The sequence below is a fragment of the Oncorhynchus nerka genome, linkage group LG8 (genome assembly GCF_034236695.1).
Source record: "Oncorhynchus nerka isolate Pitt River linkage group LG8, Oner_Uvic_2.0, whole genome shotgun sequence".
Lineage (NCBI taxonomy): Eukaryota > Metazoa > Chordata > Actinopteri > Salmoniformes > Salmonidae > Oncorhynchus > Oncorhynchus nerka.
The window spans coordinates 24926470-24946900 of NC_088403.1; the positions used below are offsets into that span (position 1 = coordinate 24926470).

The following is a 20431-nucleotide window of genomic DNA, read 5'->3' on the forward strand; positions in this document are numbered from 1 at the left end:
AATAAAAGTACTGTCTGTTAGGTCAATAAAAGTACTGTATGTTAGGTCAATAAAAGTACTGTCTGTTAGGTCAATAAAAGTGCTGTCTACGTTAGGTCAATAAAAGTACTGTCTACGTTAGGTCAATACAAGTACTGTCTGTTAGGTCAATAAAGTACTGTCTGTTAGGTCAATAAAGTGCTGTCTACATTAGGTCAATAAAAGTACTGTCTGTTAGGTCAATAAAAAATTACTGTCTGTTAGGTCAATAAAAGTACGTCTGTTAGGTCAATAAAAGTACTGTCTGTTAGGTCAATAAAAGTACTGTCTGTTAGGTCAATAAAAGTACTGTCTACGTTAGGTCAATAAAAGTACTGTCTGTTAGGTCAATAAAAGTGCTGTCTACATTAGGTCAATAAAAGTATTGTCTACGTTAGGTAAATAAAAGTGCTGTCTACATTAGGTCAATAAAAGTACTGTCTGTTAGGTCAATAAAAGTACTGTATGTTAGGTCAATAAAAGTACTGTCTGTTAGGTCAATAAAAGTGCTGTCGTACGTTAGGTCAATAAAAGTACTGTCTACGTTAGGTCAATAAAGTACTGTCTGTTAGGTCAATAAAAGTACTGTCTGTTAGGTCAATAAAGTGCTGTCTACATTAGGTCAATAAAAGTACTGTCTGTTAGGTCAATAAAATTACTGTCTGTTGTCAATAAAAGTACTGTCTGTTAGGTCAATAAAAGTGCTGTCTACATTTGGTCAATAAAAGTACTGTCTACGTTAGGTCAATAAAAGTACTGTCTACGTTAGGTCAATAAAAGTACTGTCTACGTTAGGTCAATAAAAGTACTGTCTGTTAGGTCAATAAAAGTACTGTCTGTTAGGTCAATAAAAGTGCTGTCTACATTAGGTCAATAAAAGTACTGTCTGTTAGGTCAATAAAAGTACTGTCTGTTAGGTCAATAAAAGTGCTGTCTACATTAGGTCAATAAAAGTACTGTCTGTTAGGTCAATAAAATTACTGTCTGTTAGGTCAATAAAAGTACTGTCTGTTAGGTCAATAAAAGTACTGTCTACATTAGGTCAATAAAAGTACTGTCTGTTAGGTCAATAAAAGTACTGTCTGTTAGGTCAATAAAAAGTTAGGTCAATAAAAGTGCTGTCTACATTTGGTCAATAAAAGTACTGTCTACGTTAGGTCAATAAAAGTACTGTCTACGTTAGGTCAATAAAAGTACTGTCTACGTTAGGTCAATAAAAGTACTGTCTGTTAGGTCAATAAAAGTACTGTCTGTTAGGTCAATAAAAGTGCTGTCTACATTAGGTCAATAAAAGTACTGTCTGTTAGGTCAATAAAATTACTGTCTGTTAGGTCAATGTACTGTCTGTTAGGTCAATAAAAGTACTGTCTACGTTAGGTCAATAAAAGTACTGTCTGTTAGGTCAATAAAAGTGCTGTCTACATTAGGTCAATAAAAATTGTACTGTCTGTCTACATTAGGTCAATAAAAGTACTGTCTGTTAGGTCAATAAAAGTACTGTCTACGTTAGGTCAATAAAAGTACTGTCTGTTAGGTCAATAAAAGTACTGTCTGTTAGGTCAATAAAAGTGTCTACATTAGGTACTGTTAGGTCAATAAAAGTACTGTCTGTTAGGTCAATAAAAGTGCTGTCTACATTAGGTCAATAAAAGTACTGTCTGTTAGGTCAATAAAAGTACTGTCTGTTAGGTCAATAAAGTACTGTCTGTTAGGTCAATAAAAGTACTGTCTGTTAGGTCAATAAAAGTACTGTCTGTTAGGTCAATAAAGTACTGTCTGTTAGGTCAATAAAAGTACTGTCTGTTAGGTCAATAAAAGCTGTCTACATTTGGTCAATAAAAGTACTGTCTACGTTAGGTCAATAAAAGTACTGTCTACGTTAGGTCACTGTCTACGTTAGGTCAAAAGTACTGTCTGTTAGGTCAAGGTCAATAAAAGTACTGTCTACATTAGGTCAATAAAAGTACTGTCTGTTAGGTCAATAAAATTACTGTCTGTTAGGTCAATAAAAGTACTGTCTGTTAGGTCAATAAAAGTACTGTCTACGTTAGGTCAATAAAAGTACTGTCTGTTAGGTCAATAAAAGTGCTGTCTACATTAGGTCAATAAAAGTATTGTCTGTTAGGTAAATAAAAGTACTGTCTGTTAGGTCAATAAAAGTACTGTCTGTTAGGTCAATAAAAGTACTGTCTACGTTAGGTCAATAAAAGTACTGTCTGTTAGGTCAATAAAAGTACTGTCTGTTAGGTCAATAAAAGTGCTGTCTACGTTAGGTCAATAAAAGTGCTGTCTACGTTAGGTCAATAAAAGTACTGTCTACGTTAGGTTAATAAAAGTACTGTCTGTTAGGTCAATAAAAGTACTGTCTGTTAGGTCAATAAAAGTACTGTCTGTTAGGTCAATAAAAGTACTGTCTGTTAGGTCAATAAAAGTACTGTCTACGTTAGGTCAATAAAAGTGCTGTCTACATTAGGTCAATAAAAGTATTGTCTACGTTAGGTAAATAAAAGTGCTGTCTACATTAGGTCAATAAAAGTACTGTCTGTTAGGTCAATAAAAGTACTGTATGTTAGGTCAATAAAAGTACTGTCTACGTTAGGTCAATAAAAGTACTGTCTACATTAGGTCAATAAAATTACTGTCTGTTAGGTCAATAAAAGTACTGTCTGTTAGGTCAATAAAAGTACTGTCTACGTTAGGTCAATAAAAGTACTGTCTACGTTAGGTCAATAAAAGTACTGTCTACGTTAGGTCAATAAAAGTACTGTCTACGTTAGGTCAATAAAATAACTGTATGTTAGGTCAATAAAAGTACTGTCTGTTAGGTCAATAAAAGTGCTGTCTACGTTAGGTCAATAAAAGTACTGTCTGTTAGGTCAATAAAAGTACTGTCTACGTTAGGTCAATAAAAGTACTGTCTGTTAGGTCAATAAAAGTACTGTCTACGTTAGGTCAATAAAAGTACTGTCTGTTAGGTCAATAAAAGTACTGTCTTTTAGGTCAATAAAAGGACTGTCTGTTTGGTCAATAAAAGTACTGTCTGTTAGGTCAATAAAAGTACTGTCAACGTTAGGTCAATAAAAGTACTGTCTACGTTAGGTCAATAAAAGTACTGTCTGTTAGGTCAATAAAAGTACTGTCTACGTGAGGTCAATAAAAGTACTGCCTACGTTAGGTCAATAAAAGTACTGTCTGTTAGGTCAATAAAAGTACTGTCTGTTAGGTCAATAAAAGTACTGTATGTTAGGTCAATAAAAGTACTGTCTGTTACTGTCTGTTAGGTCAATAAAAGTACTGTCTACGTTAGGTCAATAAAAGTACTGTCTGTTAGGTCAATAAAAAAGTTAGGTCTGTACTGTCTGTTAGGTCAATAAAGTGCTGTCTACGTTAGGTCAATAAAAGTACTGTCTACGTTAGGTCAATAAAAGTACTGTCTGTTATGTTAGGTCAATAAAAGTACTGTCTGTTAGGTCAATAAAAGTGCTGTCTGTTAGGTCAATGTTCTGTTAGGTCAATAAAAGTACTGTCTGTTAGGTCAATAAAAGTACTGTCTGTTAGGTCAATAAAAGTACTGTCTGTTAGGTCAATAAAAGTGCTGTCTACATTAGGTCAATAAAAGTACTGTCTGTTAGGTCAATAAAATTACTGTCTGTTAGGTCAATAAAAGTACTGTCTGTTAGGTCAATAAAAGTGCTGTCTACATTTGGTCAATAAAAGTACTGTCTACGTTAGGTCAATAAAAGTACTGTCTACGTTAGGTCAATAAAAGTACTGTCTACGTTAGGTCAATAAAAGTACTGTCTGTTAGGTCAATAAAAGTACTGTCTGTTAGGTCAATAAAAGTGCTGTCTACATTAGGTCAATAAAAGTACTGTCTGTTAGGTCAATAAAAGTACTGTCTGTTAGGTCAATAAAAGTGCTGTCTACATTAGGTCAATAAAAGTACTGTCTGTTAGGTCAATAAAATTACTGTCTGTTAGGTCAATAAAAGTACTGTCTGTTAGGTCAATAAAAGTACTGTCTACATTAGGTCAATAAAAGTACTGTCTGTTAGGTCAATAAAAGTACTGTCTGTTAGGTCAATAAAAGTACTGTCTGTTAGGTCAATAAAAGTGCTGTCTACATTTGGTCAATAAAAGTACTGTCTACGTTAGGTCAATAAAAGGACTGTCTACGTTAGGTCAATAAAAGTACTGTCTGTTAGGTCAATAAAAGTACTGTCTGTTAGGTCAATAAAAGTACTGTCTGTTAGGTCAATAAAAGTGCTGTCTACATTAGGTCAATAAAAGTACTGTCTGTTAGGTCAATAAAATTACTGTCTGTTAGGTCAATAAAAGTACTGTCTGTTAGGTCAATAAAAGTGCTGTCTACGTTAGGTCAATAAAAGTACTGTCTGTTAGGTCAATAAAAGTACTGTCTTTTAGGTCAATAAAAGTACAAGGACTGTCTGTTTGGTCAATAAAAGTACTGTCTGTTAGGTCAATAAAAGTACTGTCAACGTTAGGTCAATAAAAGTACTGTCTACGTTAGGTCAATAAAAGTACTGTCTACGTTAGGTCAATAAAAGTACTGTCTACATTAGGTCAATAAAAGTACTGTCTACGTTAGGTCAATAAAAGTACTGTCTCGTTAGGTCAATAAAAGTACTGTCTGTTAGGTCAATAAAAGTACTGTATGTTAGGTCAATAAAAGTACTGTCTGTTAGGTCAATAAAAGTGCTGTCTACGTTAGGTCAATAAAAGTACTGTCACGTTAGGTCAAAAAGTACTGTCTGTTAGGTCAATAAAAGTACTGTCTGTTAGGTCAATAAAAGTGCTGTCTACATTAGGTCAATAAAAGTACTGTCTGTTAGGTCAATAAAATTACTGTCTGTTAGGTCAATAAAAGTACCGTCTGTTAGGTCAATAAAAGTACTGTCTACGTTAGGCCAATAAAAGTACTGTCTGTTAGGTCAATAAAAGTACTGTCTACGTTAGGTCAATAAAAGTACTGTCTGTTAGGTCAATAAAAGTGCTGTCTACATTAGGTCAATAAAAGTATTGTCTGTTAGGTAAATAAAAGTGCTGTCTACATTAGGTCAATAAAAGTACTGTCTGTTAGGTCAATAAAAGTACTGTATGTTAGGTCAATAAAAGTACTGTCTGTTAGGTCAATAAAAGTGCTGTCTACGTTAGGTCAATAAAAGTACTGTCTACGTTAGGTCAATACAAGTACTGTCTACGTTAGGTCAATAAAAGTACTGTCTACGTTAGGTCAATAAAAGTACTGTCTGTTAGGTCAATAAAAGTACTGTCTGTTAGGTCAATAAAAGTGCTGTCTACATTAGGTCAATAAAAGTACTGTCTGTTAGGTCAATAAAAGTACTGTCTGTTAGGTCAATAAAAGTGCTGTCTACATTAGGTCAATAAAAGTACTGTCTGTTAGGTCAATAAAATTACTGTCTGTTAGGTCAATAAAAGTACTGTCTGTTAGGTCAATAAAAGTACTGTCTACATTAGGTCAATAAAAGTACTGTCTGTTAGGTCAATAAAAGTACTGTCTGTTAGGTCAATAAAAGTACTGTCTGTTAGGTCAATAAAAGTGCTGTCTACATTTGGTCAATAAAAGTACTGTCTACGTTAGGTCAATAAAAGTACTGTCTACGTTAGGTCAATAAAAGTACTGTCTACGTTAGGTCAATAAAAGTACTGTCTGTTAGGTCAATAAAAGTACTGTCTGTTAGGTCAATAAAAGTGCTGTCTACATTAGGTCAATAAAAGTACTGTCTGTTAGGTCAATAAAATTACTGTCTGTTAGGTCAATAAAAGTACTGTCTGTTAGGTCAATAAAAGTACTGTCTACGTTAGGTCAATAAAAGTACTGTCTGTTAGGTCAATAAAAGTGCTGTCTACATTAGGTCAATAAAAGTATTGTCTACGTTAGGTAAATAAAAGTGCTGTCTACATTAGGTCAATAAAAGTACTGTCTGTTAGGTCAATAAAAGTACTGTCTACGTTAGGTCAATAAAAGTACTGTCTACGTTAGGTCAATAAAAGTACTGTCTGTTAGGTCAATAAAAGTGCTGTCTACGTTAGGTCAATAAAAGTGCTGTCTACGTTAGGTCAATAAAAGTACTGTCTACGTTAGGTTAATAAAAGTACTGTCTGTTAGGTCAATAAAAGTACTGTCTGTTAGGTCAATAAAAGTACTGTCTGTTAGGTCAATAAAAGTACTGTCTACGTTAGGTCAATAAAAGTACTGTCTGTTAGGTCAATAAAAGTGCTGTCTACATTAGGTCAATAAAAGTATTGTCTACGTTAGGTAAATAAAAGTGCTGTCTACATTAGGTCAATAAAAGTACTGTCTGTTAGGTCAATAAAAGTACTGTATGTTAGGTCAATAAAAGTACTGTCTACGTTAGGTCAATAAAAGTACTGTCTACATTAGGTCAATAAAATTACTGTCTGTTAGGTCAATAAAAGTACTGTCTGTTAGGTCAATAAAAGTACTGTCTACGTTAGGTCAATAAAAGTACTGTCTACGTTAGGTCAATAAAAGTACTGTCTACGTTAGGTCAATAAAAGTACTGTCTACGTTAGGTCAATAAAATAACTGTATGTTAGGTCAATAAAAGTACTGTCTGTTAGGTCAATAAAAGTGCTGTCTACGTTAGGTCAATAAAAGTACTGTCTGTTAGGTCAATAAAAGTACTGTCTACGTTAGGCCAATAAAAGTACTGTCTGTTAGGTCAATAAAAGTACTGTCTACGTTAGGTCAATAAAAGTACTGTCTGTTAGGTCAATAAAAGTACTGTCTTTTAGGTCAGTACAAGGACTGTCTGTTTGGTCAATAAAAGTACTGTCTGTTAGGTCAATAAAAGTACTGTCAACGTTAGGTCAATAAAAGTACTGTCTACGTTAGGTCAATAAAAGTACTGTCTACGTTAGGTCAATAAAAGTACTGTCTACGTGAGGTCAATAAAAGTACTGCCTACGTTAGGTCAATAAAAGTACTGTCTACGTTAGGTCAATAAAAGTACTGTCTGTTAGGTCAATAAAAGTACTGTATGTTAGGTCAATAAAAGTACTGTCTGTTAGGTCAATAAAAGTGCTGTCTACGTTAGGTCAATAAAAGTACTGTCTACGTTAGGTCAATACAAGTACTGTCTGTTAGGTCAATAAAAGTACTGTCTGTTAGGTCAATAAAAGTGCTGTCTACATTAGGTCAATAAAAGTACTGTCTGTTAGGTCAATAAAATTACTGTCTGTTAGGTCAATAAAAGTACCGTCTGTTAGGTCAATAAAAGTACTGTCTACGTTAGGCCAATAAAAGTACTGTCTGTTAGGTCAATAAAAGTACTGTCTACGTTAGGTCAATAAAAGTACTGTCTGTTAGGTCAATAAAAGTGCTGTCTACATTAGGTCAATAAAAGTATTGTCTACGTTAGGTAAATAAAAGTGCTGTCTACATTAGGTCAATAAAAGTACTGTCTGTTAGGTCAATAAAAGTACTGTATGTTAGGTCAATAAAAGTACTGTCTGTTAGGTCAATAAAAGTGCTGTCTACGTTAGGTCAATAAAAGTACTGTCTACGTTAGGTCAATACAAGTACTGTCTGTTAGGTCAATAAAAGTACTGTCTGTTAGGTCAATAAAAGTGCTGTCTACATTAGGTCAATAAAAGTACTGTCTGTTAGGTCAATAAAATTACTGTCTGTTAGGTCAATAAAAGTACTGTCTGTTAGGTCAATAAAAGTGCTGTCTACATTTGGTCAATAAAAGTACTGTCTACGTTAGGTCAATAAAAGTACTGTCTACGTTAGGTCAATAAAAGTACTGTCTACGTTAGGTCAATAAAAGTACTGTCTGTTAGGTCAATAAAAGTACTGTCTGTTAGGTCAATAAAAGTGCTGTCTACATTAGGTCAATAAAAGTACTGTCTGTTAGGTCAATAAAAGTACTGTCTGTTAGGTCAATAAAGTGCTGTCTACATTAGGTCAATAAAAGTACTGTCTGTTAGGTCAATAAAATTACTGTCTGTTAGGTCAATAAAAGTACTGTCTGTTAGGTCAATAAAAGTACTGTCTACATTAGGTCAATAAAAGTACTGTCTGTTAGGTCAATAAAAGTACTGTCTGTTAGGTCAATAAAAGTACTGTCTGTTAGGTCAATAAAAGTGCTGTCTACATTTGGTCAATAAAAGTACTGTCTACGTTAGGTCAATAAAAGTACTGTCTACGTTAGGTCAATAAAAGTACTGTCTACGTTAGGTCAATAAAAGTACTGTCTGTTAGGTCAATAAAAGTACTGTCTGTTAGGTCAATAAAAGTGCTGTCTACATTAGGTCAATAAAAGTACTGTCTGTTAGGTCAATAAAATTACTGTCTGTTAGGTCAATAAAAGTACTGTCTGTTAGGTCAATAAAAGTACTGTCTACGTTAGGTCAATAAAAGTACTGTCTGTTAGGTCAATAAAAGTACTGTCTTTTAGGTCAGTACAAGGACTGTCTGTTTGGTCAATAAAAGTACTGTCTGTTAGGTCAATAAAAGTACTGTCAACGTTAGGTCAATAAAAGTACTGTCTACGTTAGGTCAATAAAAGTACTGTCTACGTTAGGTCAATAAAAGTACTGTCTACGTGAGGTCAATAAAAGTACTGCCTACGTTAGGTCAATAAAAGTACTGTCTACGTTAGGTCAATAAAAGTACTGTCTGTTAGGTCAATAAAAGTACTGTATGTTAGGTCAATAAAAGTACTGTCTGTTAGGTCAATAAAAGTGCTGTCTACGTTAGGTCAATAAAAGTACTGTCTACGTTAGGTCAATACAAGTACTGTCTGTTAGGTCAATAAAAGTACTGTCTGTTAGGTCAATAAAAGTGCTGTCTACATTAGGTCAATAAAAGTACTGTCTGTTAGGTCAATAAAATTACTGTCTGTTAGGTCAATAAAAGTACCGTCTGTTAGGTCAATAAAAGTACTGTCTACGTTAGGCCAATAAAAGTACTGTCTGTTAGGTCAATAAAAGTACTGTCTACGTTAGGTCAATAAAAGTACTGTCTGTTAGGTCAATAAAAGTGCTGTCTACATTAGGTCAATAAAAGTATTGTCTACGTTAGGTAAATAAAAGTGCTGTCTACATTAGGTCAATAAAAGTACTGTCTGTTAGGTCAATAAAAGTACTGTATGTTAGGTCAATAAAAGTACTGTCTGTTAGGTCAATAAAAGTGCTGTCTACGTTAGGTCAATAAAAGTACTGTCTACGTTAGGTCAATACAAGTACTGTCTGTTAGGTCAATAAAAGTACTGTCTGTTAGGTCAATAAAAGTGCTGTCTACATTAGGTCAATAAAAGTACTGTCTGTTAGGTCAATAAAATTACTGTCTGTTAGGTCAATAAAAGTACTGTCTGTTAGGTCAATAAAAGTGCTGTCTACATTTGGTCAATAAAAGTACTGTCTACGTTAGGTCAATAAAAGTACTGTCTACGTTAGGTCAATAAAAGTACTGTCTACGTTAGGTCAATAAAAGTACTGTCTGTTAGGTCAATAAAAGTACTGTCTGTTAGGTCAATAAAAGTGCTGTCTACATTAGGTCAATAAAAGTACTGTCTGTTAGGTCAATAAAATTACTGTCTGTTAGGTCAATAAAGTATTGTCTGTTAGGTCATAAAAGTACTGTCTGTTAGGTCAATAAAAGTACTGTCTGTTGTCAATAAAAGTACTGTCTGTTAGGTCAATAAAAGTACTGTCTGTTAGGTCAATAAAAGTACTGTCTACATTTGGTCAATAAAAGTACTGTCTGTTAGGTCAATAAAAGTACTGTCTACGTTAGGTCAATAAAAGTACTGTCTACGTTAGGTCAATAAAAGTACTGTCTGTTAGGTCAATAAAAGTACTGTCTGTTAGGTCAATAAAAGTGCTGTCTACATTAGGTCAATAAAAGTACTGTCTGTTAGGTCAATAAAATTACTGTCTGTTAGGTTAAAAGTACTGTCTGTTAGGTCAATAAAAGTACTGTCTACGTTAGGTCAATAAAAGTACTGTCTGTTAGGTCAATAAAAGTGCTGTCTACATTAGGTCAATAAAAGTACTGTCTGTTAGGTCAATAAAAGTGCTGTCTACATTGTCAATAAAAGTACTGTCTACGTTAGGTCAATAAAAGTACTGTCTGTTAGGTCAATAAAATTACTGTCTGTTAGGTCAATAAAAGTACTGTCTGTTAGGTCAATAAAAGTGCTGTCTACGTTAGGTCAATAAAAGTACTGTCTGTTAGGTCAATAAAATTACTGTCTGTTAGGTCAATAAAAGTACTGTCTGTTAGGTCAATAAAAGTACTGTCTACGTTAGGTCAATAAAAGTACTGTCTGTTAGGTCAATAAAAGTGCTGTCTACATTAGGTCAATAAAAGTATTGTCTACGTTAGGTAAATAAAAGTGCTGTCTACATTAGGTCAATAAAAGTACTGTCTGTTAGGTCAATAAAAGTACTGTCTACGTTAGGTCAATAAAAGTACTGTCTACGTTAGGTCAATAAAAATACTGTCTTTGTTAGGTCAGTAAAAGTACTGTCTACGTTAGGTCAATAAAAGTACTGCCTACGTTAGGTCAATAAAAGTACTGTCTACGTTAGGTCAATAAAAGTACTGTCTGTTAGGTCAATAAAAGTACTGTCTGTTAGGTCAATAAAAGTACTGTCTGTTAGGTCAATAAAAGTACTGTCTACGTTAGGTCAATAAAAGTACTGTCTGTTAGGTCAATAAAAGTGCTGTCTACATTAGGTCAATAAAAGTATTGTCTACGTTAGGTAAATAAAAGTGCTGTCTACATTAGGTCAATAAAAGTACTGTCTGTTAGGTCAATAAAAGTACTGTCTACGTTAGGTCAATAAAAGTACTGTCTACGTTAGGTCAATAAAAATACTGTCTTTGTTAGGTCAATAAAAGTACTGTCTACGTTAGGTCAATAAAAGTACTGCCTACGTTAGGTCAATAAAAGTACTGTCTACGTTAGGTCAATAAAAGTACTGTCTACATTAGGTCAATAAAAGTGCTGTCTACGTTAGGTCAATAAAAGTACTGTCTGTTAGGTTAATAAAAGTACTGTATTTTAGGTCAGTACAAGGACTGTCTGTTAGGTCAATAAAAGTACTGTCTGTTAGGTCAATAAAAGTACCGTCTGTTAGGTCAATAAAAGTACTGTCTACGTTATGTCAATAAAAGTGCTGTCTGTTAGGTCAATAAAAGTGCTGTCTACTTTAGGTCAATAAAAGTACTGTCTGTTAGGTCAATAAAAGTGCTGTCTACATTAGGTCAATAAAAGACCAGACATCCAGACAGACAGCCAGACGGTCTCAGAGAGTGAATGTTGCCAATACCCAGTTGCTTTTAAAGAATGAGTCTTTGATTTTATTGACCTCTCAAATGAATAGTGGCAAAGCTGGTTATTTTGTCAACAAATCACTGTAATTGATTGTGTGGTGTAGTGTGTAATTGACAGGTCATGTGCCCACCTGATGGTGTATCGGGATAGCCATGTCTATAACTATAAATGAGGTGTTTCTGTATGGGGGAGGACATATTGTTTAAACTGATTTCCTTTTCTTTCCTGTCCTCCACCCTGCAGCCCAGTGATCTGAGGAAACACAGGAGAAAGGTACAGTACTAATGATATGTTCATTTTATTACATCAGACATTTCCAATTCATAGTACCTCTGTCTTCCTATAGATGACTGTCATGGTCTGGTGTATCCTTGCCATTATTGGACTCTGAAGACCTATAAGCAAACAGTATTGTAGAGATTGATGTGTGACTATATTGTAGTAACAGTATTGTAGAGATTGATGTGTGAGGTGTAACTATAGTGTAATAACAGTGTTGTGACTATAGTGTAGTAACAGTGTTGTAGAGATTGATGTGAGGTGTGATTATAGTGTAGTAACAGTGTTGTAGATATTGATGTGTGAGGTGTGACTATAGTGTAATAACAGTGTTGTAGAGATTGATGTGTGAGGTGTGACTATAGTGTAATACCAGTGTTGTAGAGATTGTGTGACTATAGTGTAATAACAGTGTTGTAGAGATTGGTGTGTGAGATGTTACTATACTAGTTTTATTAGACCTACTAACAGGTCTCTTCACCTCTCCACGGTCAGATTGCGGCCACCGACGATGACGGCCAGGACAAGGCTACCATCAAGTGTGAGACGTCCCCTCCCCCCACGCCCCGGACCGTACGCATGACCCGCACACTGCCAGCCTCCTCACACAACGAGGCCCGAGGGTATGTTTCACTTATAGCGCACACACACACACACACACACACACACACACACACACACACTCTACCTTCTTCATCCTGATGGAAGTTTGAGACAAATGATCTCTTACCCAAGTTGTATCTTTTTCCTTGACTGTGTGTGTGCATATGTGTGCGTGTGTTTGCAGCATTGCTGCCAACCTGGAGGCAGAGGCCAGTGCTCTGAGCAGCGTAGCCAGCAGTCAGGACTCCATCAACAAGCAGCCCAAGAAGAAGGGCATCAAGTCCTCCATCGGACGCCTGTTTGGCAAGAAGGAGAAGACCAGACTGGCACAGCTGCATGCCCACAGGGAGGCCATCGGGCAGAGCCAAGGTACTGGTCTACACTCAGCACCTCTCTGATATGAGTTGCTCTTGTCTGTTCTATGTACTGTTTGGTTAATGAGAAGTCATTCATGTACATTGACATTTTAGTCATTTGGCAGTTTAGCAGACGTTCTGATCCAGAGTTACTGACAGGAGCACATAGGGTTTAGTGCCTTGCCAGGGGGTTAATACTTTCTCAAATTGTATTTATCACCTGCGCCGAATACAACAGGTGTAGACTTTACAGTGAAATGCTTACTTACGAACATTTCCAAACAATGCAGAGTAAAATAAATGAGGATTAAAAATAAAATACAGGAGTAAAATAAGAGCTATATGCAGGGAGTACCAGTACCAGATCAATAATGAAGATATATACAGGGAGTACCAGTACCAGATCAATAATGAAGCTATATACAGGGATATATACAGGGAGTACCAGTACCAGATCAATGTGGAGCTATATACAGGGAGTACCAGTACCAGATCAATAATGAAGCTATATACAGGGAGTACCAGTACCAGATCAATAATGAAGCTATATACAGGGAGTACCAGTACCAGATCAATAATGGGTCTATATACAGGGAGTACCAGTACCAGATCAATAATGAAGCTATATACAGGGAGTACCAGTACCAGATCAATAATGGGTCTATATACAGGGAGTACCAGATCAATAATGAAGATATATACAGGGAGTACCAGTACCAGATCAATGTGGAGCTATATACAAGGAGTACCAGTACCAGATCAATGTGGAGCTATATACAGGGAGTACCAGTACCAGATCAATAATGAAGATATATACAGGGAGTACCAGTACCAGATCAACAATGAAGATATATACAGGGAGTACTAGTACCAGATCAATAATGAAGATATATACAGGGAGTACCAGTACCAGATCAATAATGAAGATATATACAGGGAGTACCAGTACCAGATCAATAATGAAGATATATACAGGGAATACCAGTACCAGATCAATAATGAAGATATATACAGGGAGTACCAGTACCAGATAAATAATGAAGCTATATACAGGGAGTACCAGTACCAGATCAATAATGAAGATATATACAGGGAGTACCAGTACCAGATCAATAATGAAGATATATACAGGGAGTACCAGTACCAGATCAATAATGAAGATATATACAGGGAGTACCAGTACCAGATCAATAATGAAGCTATATACAGGGATATATACAGGGAGTACCAGTACCAGAACAATAATGTATATATATATACCGGGAGTACCAGTACAAGATCAATCAAAAGTACCAGTACCAGATAGATAGATATGTACATAAAGTGACTAGGCATCAGGATAGATAATAATAAGGTATTTGAGGTAGATATGTACATGAAGTAAAGTGACTAGGCATCAGGATAGATAATAATAAGGTATTTGAGGTAGATATGTACATGAAGTAAAGTGACTAGGCATCAGGATAGATAATAAATAATAAGGTATTTGAGGTAGATATGTACATGAAGTAAAGTGACTAGGCATCAGGATAGATAATAATAAGGTATTTGAGGTAGATATGTACATGAAGTAAAGTGACTAGGCATCAGGATAGATAATAATAAGGTATTTGAGGTAGGTATGTACATGAAGTAAAGTGACTAGGCATTAGGATAGATAATAATCAGGTATTTGAGGTAGATATGTACATGAAGTAAAGTGGCTAGGCATCAGGATAGATAATAACAAGATATTTGAGGTAGATATGTACATGAAGGCAGGATAAAGTGACTAGGCATCAGGATAGATAATAATAAGGTATTTGAGGTAGGTATGTACATGAAGTAAAGTGACTAGGCATTAGGATAGATAATAATAAGAGTAAACAAAGAACGGAGTAGCAGCAAAACATAATGTGTGTGTGTGTGTGTGTGTTGGAGTGTGTGATGGATTTGTGTGGGAGTGACAGTGTAGTGAGTCTGAGTGAGTGTGTATATGGTGTGTAGATGTCGTCTAGTGAGTGTGTTTATGTAGTCTAGTGAGTGTGTATATGGTGTGTATATATGTCTGCTAGTGAGTGTGTATATGGTGTGTATATGTAGTCTAGTGAGTGTGTATATGGTGTGTATATGTAGTCTAGTGAGTGTGTATATGATGTGTATATATAGTCTAGTGAGTGTGTATATATAGTCTAGTGAGTGTGTATATATAGTCTAGTGGGTGTGTATATATAGTCTAGTGAGTGTGTATATGGTGTGTATATATAGTCTAGTGAGTGTGTATATGGTGTGTATATATAGTCTAGTGAGTGTGTATATATAGTCTAGTGAGTGTGTATATGGTGTGTATATATAGTCTAGTGAGTGTGTATATGGTGTGTATATATAGTCTAGTGAGTGTGTATATATAGTCTAGTGAGTGTGTATATGGTGTGTATATATAGTCTAGTGAGTGTGTATATGGTGTGTATACATTGCATATAGTCTAGTGGGTGTGTATATATAGTCTAGTGGGTGTGTATATGGTGTGTATATATAGTCTAGTGAGTGTGTATATGGTGTGTATATGTCTGCTAGTGAGTGTGTATATGGTGTGTATATGTAGTCTAGTGAGTGTGTATATGGTGTGTATATGTAGTCTAGTGAGTGTGTATATGATGTGTATATATAGTCTAGTGAGTGTGTATATATAGTCTAGTGAGTGTGTATATATAGTCTAGTGAGTGTGTATATATAGTCTAGTGAGTGTGTATATGGTGTGTATACATTGTATATAGTCTAGTGGGTGTGTATATATAGTCTAGTGGGTGTGTATATGGTGTGTATATATAGTCTAGTGAGTGTGTATATGGTGTGTATACATTGTATATAGTCTAGTGGGTGTGCATATGGTGTGTATATGTAGTCTAGTGTGTGTGTATATGTAGTCTAGTGAGTGTGTATATGGTGTGTATACATTGTATATGGTCTAGTGAGTGTGCATATGGTGTGTATATGTAGCCTAGTGAGTGTGTATATGGTGTGCATACATTGTATATAGTCTAGTGAGTGTGTATATGGTGTGTATATATAGTCTAGTGGGTGTGTATATGGTGTGTATATGTAGTCTAGTGGGTGTGTATATGGTGTGTATATGTAGTCTAGTGTGTGTGTATATGGTGTGTATATGTAGTCTAGTGAGTGTGTATATGGTGTGTATACATTGTATATGGTCTAGTGAGTGTGCATATGGTGTGTATATGTAGCCTAGTGAGTGTGTATATGGTGTGCATACATTGTATATAGTCTAGTGAGTGTGTATATGGTGTGTATATATAGTCTAGTGTTTGTGTATATGGTGTGTATATATAGTCTAGTGAGTGTGTATATATAGTCTAGTGGGTGTGTATATGGTGTGTATATATAGTCTAGTGAGTGTGTATATGGTGTGTATACATTGTATATGGTCTAGTGAGTGTGTAAATGGTGTGTATATGTAGTCTAGTGAGTGTGTATATGGTGTGTATATATAGTCTAGTGAGTGTGTATATGTAGTCTAGTGAGTGTGTATATTGTGTGTATATATAGTCTAGTAAGTGTGTATATATAGTCTAGTGGGTGTGTATATGGTGTGTATATATAGTCTAGTGAGTGTGTATATGGTGTGTATATGTAGTCTAGTGTGTGTGTATATGGTGTGTATATAGAGTCTAGTGAGTGTGTATATGGTGTGTGTACATATAGTCTAGTGAGTGTGTATATATAGTCTAGTGGGTGTGTATATGGTGTGTATATATAGTCTAGTGAGTGTGTATATGGTGTGTATATGTAGTCTAGTGGGTGTGTATATGGTGTGTATATATAGTCTAGTGAGTGTGTATATGGTGTGTATATATAGTCTAGTGAGTGTGTATATATAGTCTAGTGGGTGTGTATATGGTGTGTATACATTGCATATAGTCTAGTGGGTGTGTATATATAGTCTAGTGGGTGTGTATATGGTGTGTATATATAGTCTAGTGAGTGTGTATATGGTGTGTATACATTGTATATAGTCTAGTGGGTGTGCATATGGTGTGTATATGTAGTCTAGTGTGTGTGTATATGGTGTGTATATGTAGTCTAGTGAGTGTGTATATGGTGTGTATATGTAGTCTAGTGAGTGTGTATATGATGTGTATATATAGTCTAGTGAGTGTGTATATATAGTCTAGTGGGTGTGTATATATAGTCTAGTGAGTGTGTATATATAGTCTAGTGAGTGTGTATATATAGTCTAGTGAGTGTGTATATGGTGTGTATATATAGTCTAGTGAGTGTGTATATGGTGTGTATACATTGCATATAGTCTAGTGGGTGTGTATATATAGTCTAGTGGGTGTGTATATGGTGTGTATATATAGTCTAGTGAGTGTGTATATGGTGTGTATATGTCTGCTAGTGAGTGTGTATATGGTGTGTATATGTAGTCTAGTGAGTGTGTATATGGTGTGTATATGTAGTCTAGTGAGTGTGTATATGATGTGTATATATAGTCTAGTGGGTGTGTATATATAGTCTAGTGAGTGTGTATATATAGTCTAGTGAGTGTGTATATATAGTCTAGTGAGTGTGTATATGGTGTGTATACATTGCATATAGTCTAGTGGGTGTGTATATATAGTCTAGTGGGTGTGTATATGGTGTGTATATATAGTCTAGTGAGTGTGTATATGGTGTGTATACATTGTATATAGTCTAGTGGGTGTGCATATGGTGTGTATATGTAGTCTAGTGTGTGTGTATATGGTGTGTATATGTAGTCTAGTGAGTGTGTATATGGTGTGTATTTATAGTCTAGTGAGTGTGTATATATAGTCTAGTGGGTGTGTATATGGTGTGTATATGTAGTCTAGTGTGTGTGTATATGGTGTGTATATGTAGTCTAGTGAGTGTGTATATGGTGTGTATACATTGTATATGGTCTAGTGAGTGTGCATATGGTGTGTATATGTAGCCTAGTGAGTGTGTATATGGTGTGCATACATTGTATATAGTCTAGTGAGTGTGTATATGGTGTGTATATATAGTCTAGTGAGTGTGTATATGGTGTGTATATGTAGTCTAGTGAGTGTGTATATGGTGTGTATATATAGTCTAGTGAGTGTGTATATATAGTATAGTGGGTGTGTATATGGTGTGTATATATATTCTAGTGAGTGTGTATATGGTGTGTATACATTGTATATGGTCTAGTGAGTGTGTAAATGGTGTGTATATGTAGTCTAGTGAGTGTGTATATGGTGTGTATATATAGTCTAGTGAGTGTGTATATGTAGTCTAGTGAGTGTGTATATGGTGTGTATATATGTAGTCTAGTGAGTGTGTATATTGTGTGTATATATAGTCTAGTGAGTGTGTATATATAGTCTAGTGGGTGTGTATATGGTGTGTATATATAGTCTAGTGAGTGTGTATATGGTGTGTATATGTAGTCTAGTGGGTGTGTATATGGTGTGTATATATAGTCTAGTGAGTGTGTATATGGTGTGTATATATAGTCTAGTGAGTGTGTATATATAGTCTAGTGGGTGTGTATATGGTGTGTATATATAGTCTAGTGAGTGTGTATATATAGTCTAGTTGGGTGTGCGTAGGGTCGGTGCAAGATAGAGTCAGTGCAGCTAGTTCAGGTACCATTAATTGACTATTTATCAGTCTGGCTATTTAGCAGTCTTATGTCTTTGGGATAGAAGCTGTCTCAAAGGCCCAATGTTTTTGGGCCTTCCTCTGAACCTACCTGATATAGAGATCCTGGATGGCAGGGAGCTCGGCCCCAGTGTTGTACTGTGCTGGCCTTTTTGCCATACGAAGTGGTGATGCAGTCAGTCAAGATGCTCTCGACGGTGCAGCTGTAGAACTTTTTGAGGATCTGAGGGCCCTAACCTGCCTGTATTATGTTAGATGATACTTGTCACAGAGGTTATTACTTACCACCTCACCACCCAAACATCACCTCTGACTCTGCCATCTGTGTGAAGTAGATTATGTGACTATGAAAAAGCATAAACTCTGTTGAGTACAGATTCAGAGGAGATAAGGGTGGCTCCTTGCTAGTACTGTCTGGATACTATCTACACTGGATGATTTCTATGAGCCATACAGGCAGTGCAGTAACGTCCCATTCTCCCTCTCTCACAGGAGTATCTGATCCAGACCTGGGTCAGGACATGGCTGTGGGGAAGCTGGGGACTCAGGCTGAGAAAGACCGCCGGCTGAAAAAGAAGTAAGCTTTCACAACACCCCCCTCCTGCCCCTCAAACCTGCCACCGCAGCATTTCACCCCAAACAAACAACAACCTTGCGCTCAATAATACTCGATTGGCTCACATCACAGCCAGTAGGAGATAAATCATACCTGTGTCATTAGAAACACTGGGAAATGTACCACACCAGTACTAACACCCCCTGTGTTAATCTACTGTACATGACACTACTAAAGTGTTATGATACACACACCTTTTTATGTGCCAGACAGCAGTGTCTGTCTATAGTACATCTGAATAGAGATCATTATCCCGTTTCCAACCTTTGACCCCATACACAGTGGCTGGTGAGGAATCCCTGTGGGGTTTCATTAGTCCTTTCCCTGGAGAGGAGGCAGTTCCACATGTGGCTGGATAGAAGATACATCTCCAATACTCCCACTCTCTAGCAGAGAGAGGATCAATACAGACCAGGAACCTGAATCAGACATACAATAGAGGGATCCCCCCTAACCAAACACAGTCAGACTATTGATTGGGTTGGAAGTCTATTCATGTCACACATTGTAGGCCTACGATTCTTAGTTCATTCTTTTGGTTTGATGTTCCAGATATAGTCCTCCTTTAAACCCACACATGAACGACAAAACTTGGGGGTTCCCTCATGTGCAAGTTCCATCTCCTTTCAACTGGGGATGTATGTGTCTACCGTATCAGTGCCAAATGACAAAATGTGTTCTCTGTCGGCGAGCTTTGAGTTGTCATGACAAATAACTTTCCCACCCTTACAGATGATCAATAGAAGGTATTATGATGATGACGACTGTGTTCTATTTTGGTGTCGATTCTCCAGTTTTCCAGGAAGTGGACCGCTTTGCATCTTGATACTCTCTTCCAGTGCATGCTACTGAACTGCCTGCTGAATTTACATTGACATTTTCAGCCTGGTCAATATCGTGATGGTTCATTGGTTCATTGCTGATGTGTTGTGTATGTGTGATGTGTTGGGTAATGTTTGGCATTTGGCTGGTTTGTTCCTGTGAAGAATGTGAGCCAATGCATTGCAGGTGTCTTGCCCCAAGTGCATTATCTTTCGTCTGCCTGCACGTGATGCTGTAAAAAGCTGCATCGACCAAAGAGAAGAAGAAAGTGGCTTTTCTTTTGCTAACCAATATCACTCTTTGACTTGTCATTCTACTGTTCTAATGTCAGTCTTTGGAAAAGCTCTTGTCACACGTCTACTTGAGAGACTGTTTCTATTTTGCAGTGTGTGTGTGTGTGTGTGTGTGTGTGTGTGTGTGTGTGTGTGTGTGTGTTTGAATATGTGTCCGTGCATGTATGGGCAGTGTGTGTGTGTGTGTTTGTGCATTCGTGTGTGTTTTGGGGGCAAGGTGGTGGGGGGGGGGGGTGTTAACTCATTAACATTTGTGCACTTTTTGTCTCCCGTCACTTTCTCTTCCTCTCTCTCTCTCCTTGTACTCTTCCTCCCTCCCTCTCATCATGTGACTAAAGAAGCGGGTAAGTTGTGACAGTGTGACACCTGGACATCTCCATTGTCAGCGCTGTGCCGTCTGTCCACCTCTCTGTCCATCCATCTGTCCCCCTCCCAATGGCCGGTG

The 20431-nt window shown here is 36.3% G+C and overlaps 1 protein-coding gene across 4 annotated transcripts in view; it reads left to right on the forward strand.

The window, feature by feature from the left end:
- The window catches only part of LOC115118539 (liprin-alpha-2-like), a 91904-nt gene that overhangs the window by 48650 nt on the left and 22823 nt on the right, over positions 1-20431 (forward strand). For all 4 annotated transcript variants that reach the window (XM_065021565.1, XM_065021564.1, XM_065021563.1 and 1 more), the window contains exons 15-18: positions 11615-11644; positions 12146-12273; positions 12438-12622; positions 18748-18832. In XM_065021565.1, the coding sequence (XP_064877637.1) occupies positions 11615-11644; positions 12146-12273; positions 12438-12622; positions 18748-18832 (428 nt within the window). The remainder of the gene's footprint in view (positions 1-11614; positions 11645-12145; positions 12274-12437; positions 12623-18747; positions 18833-20431) is intronic.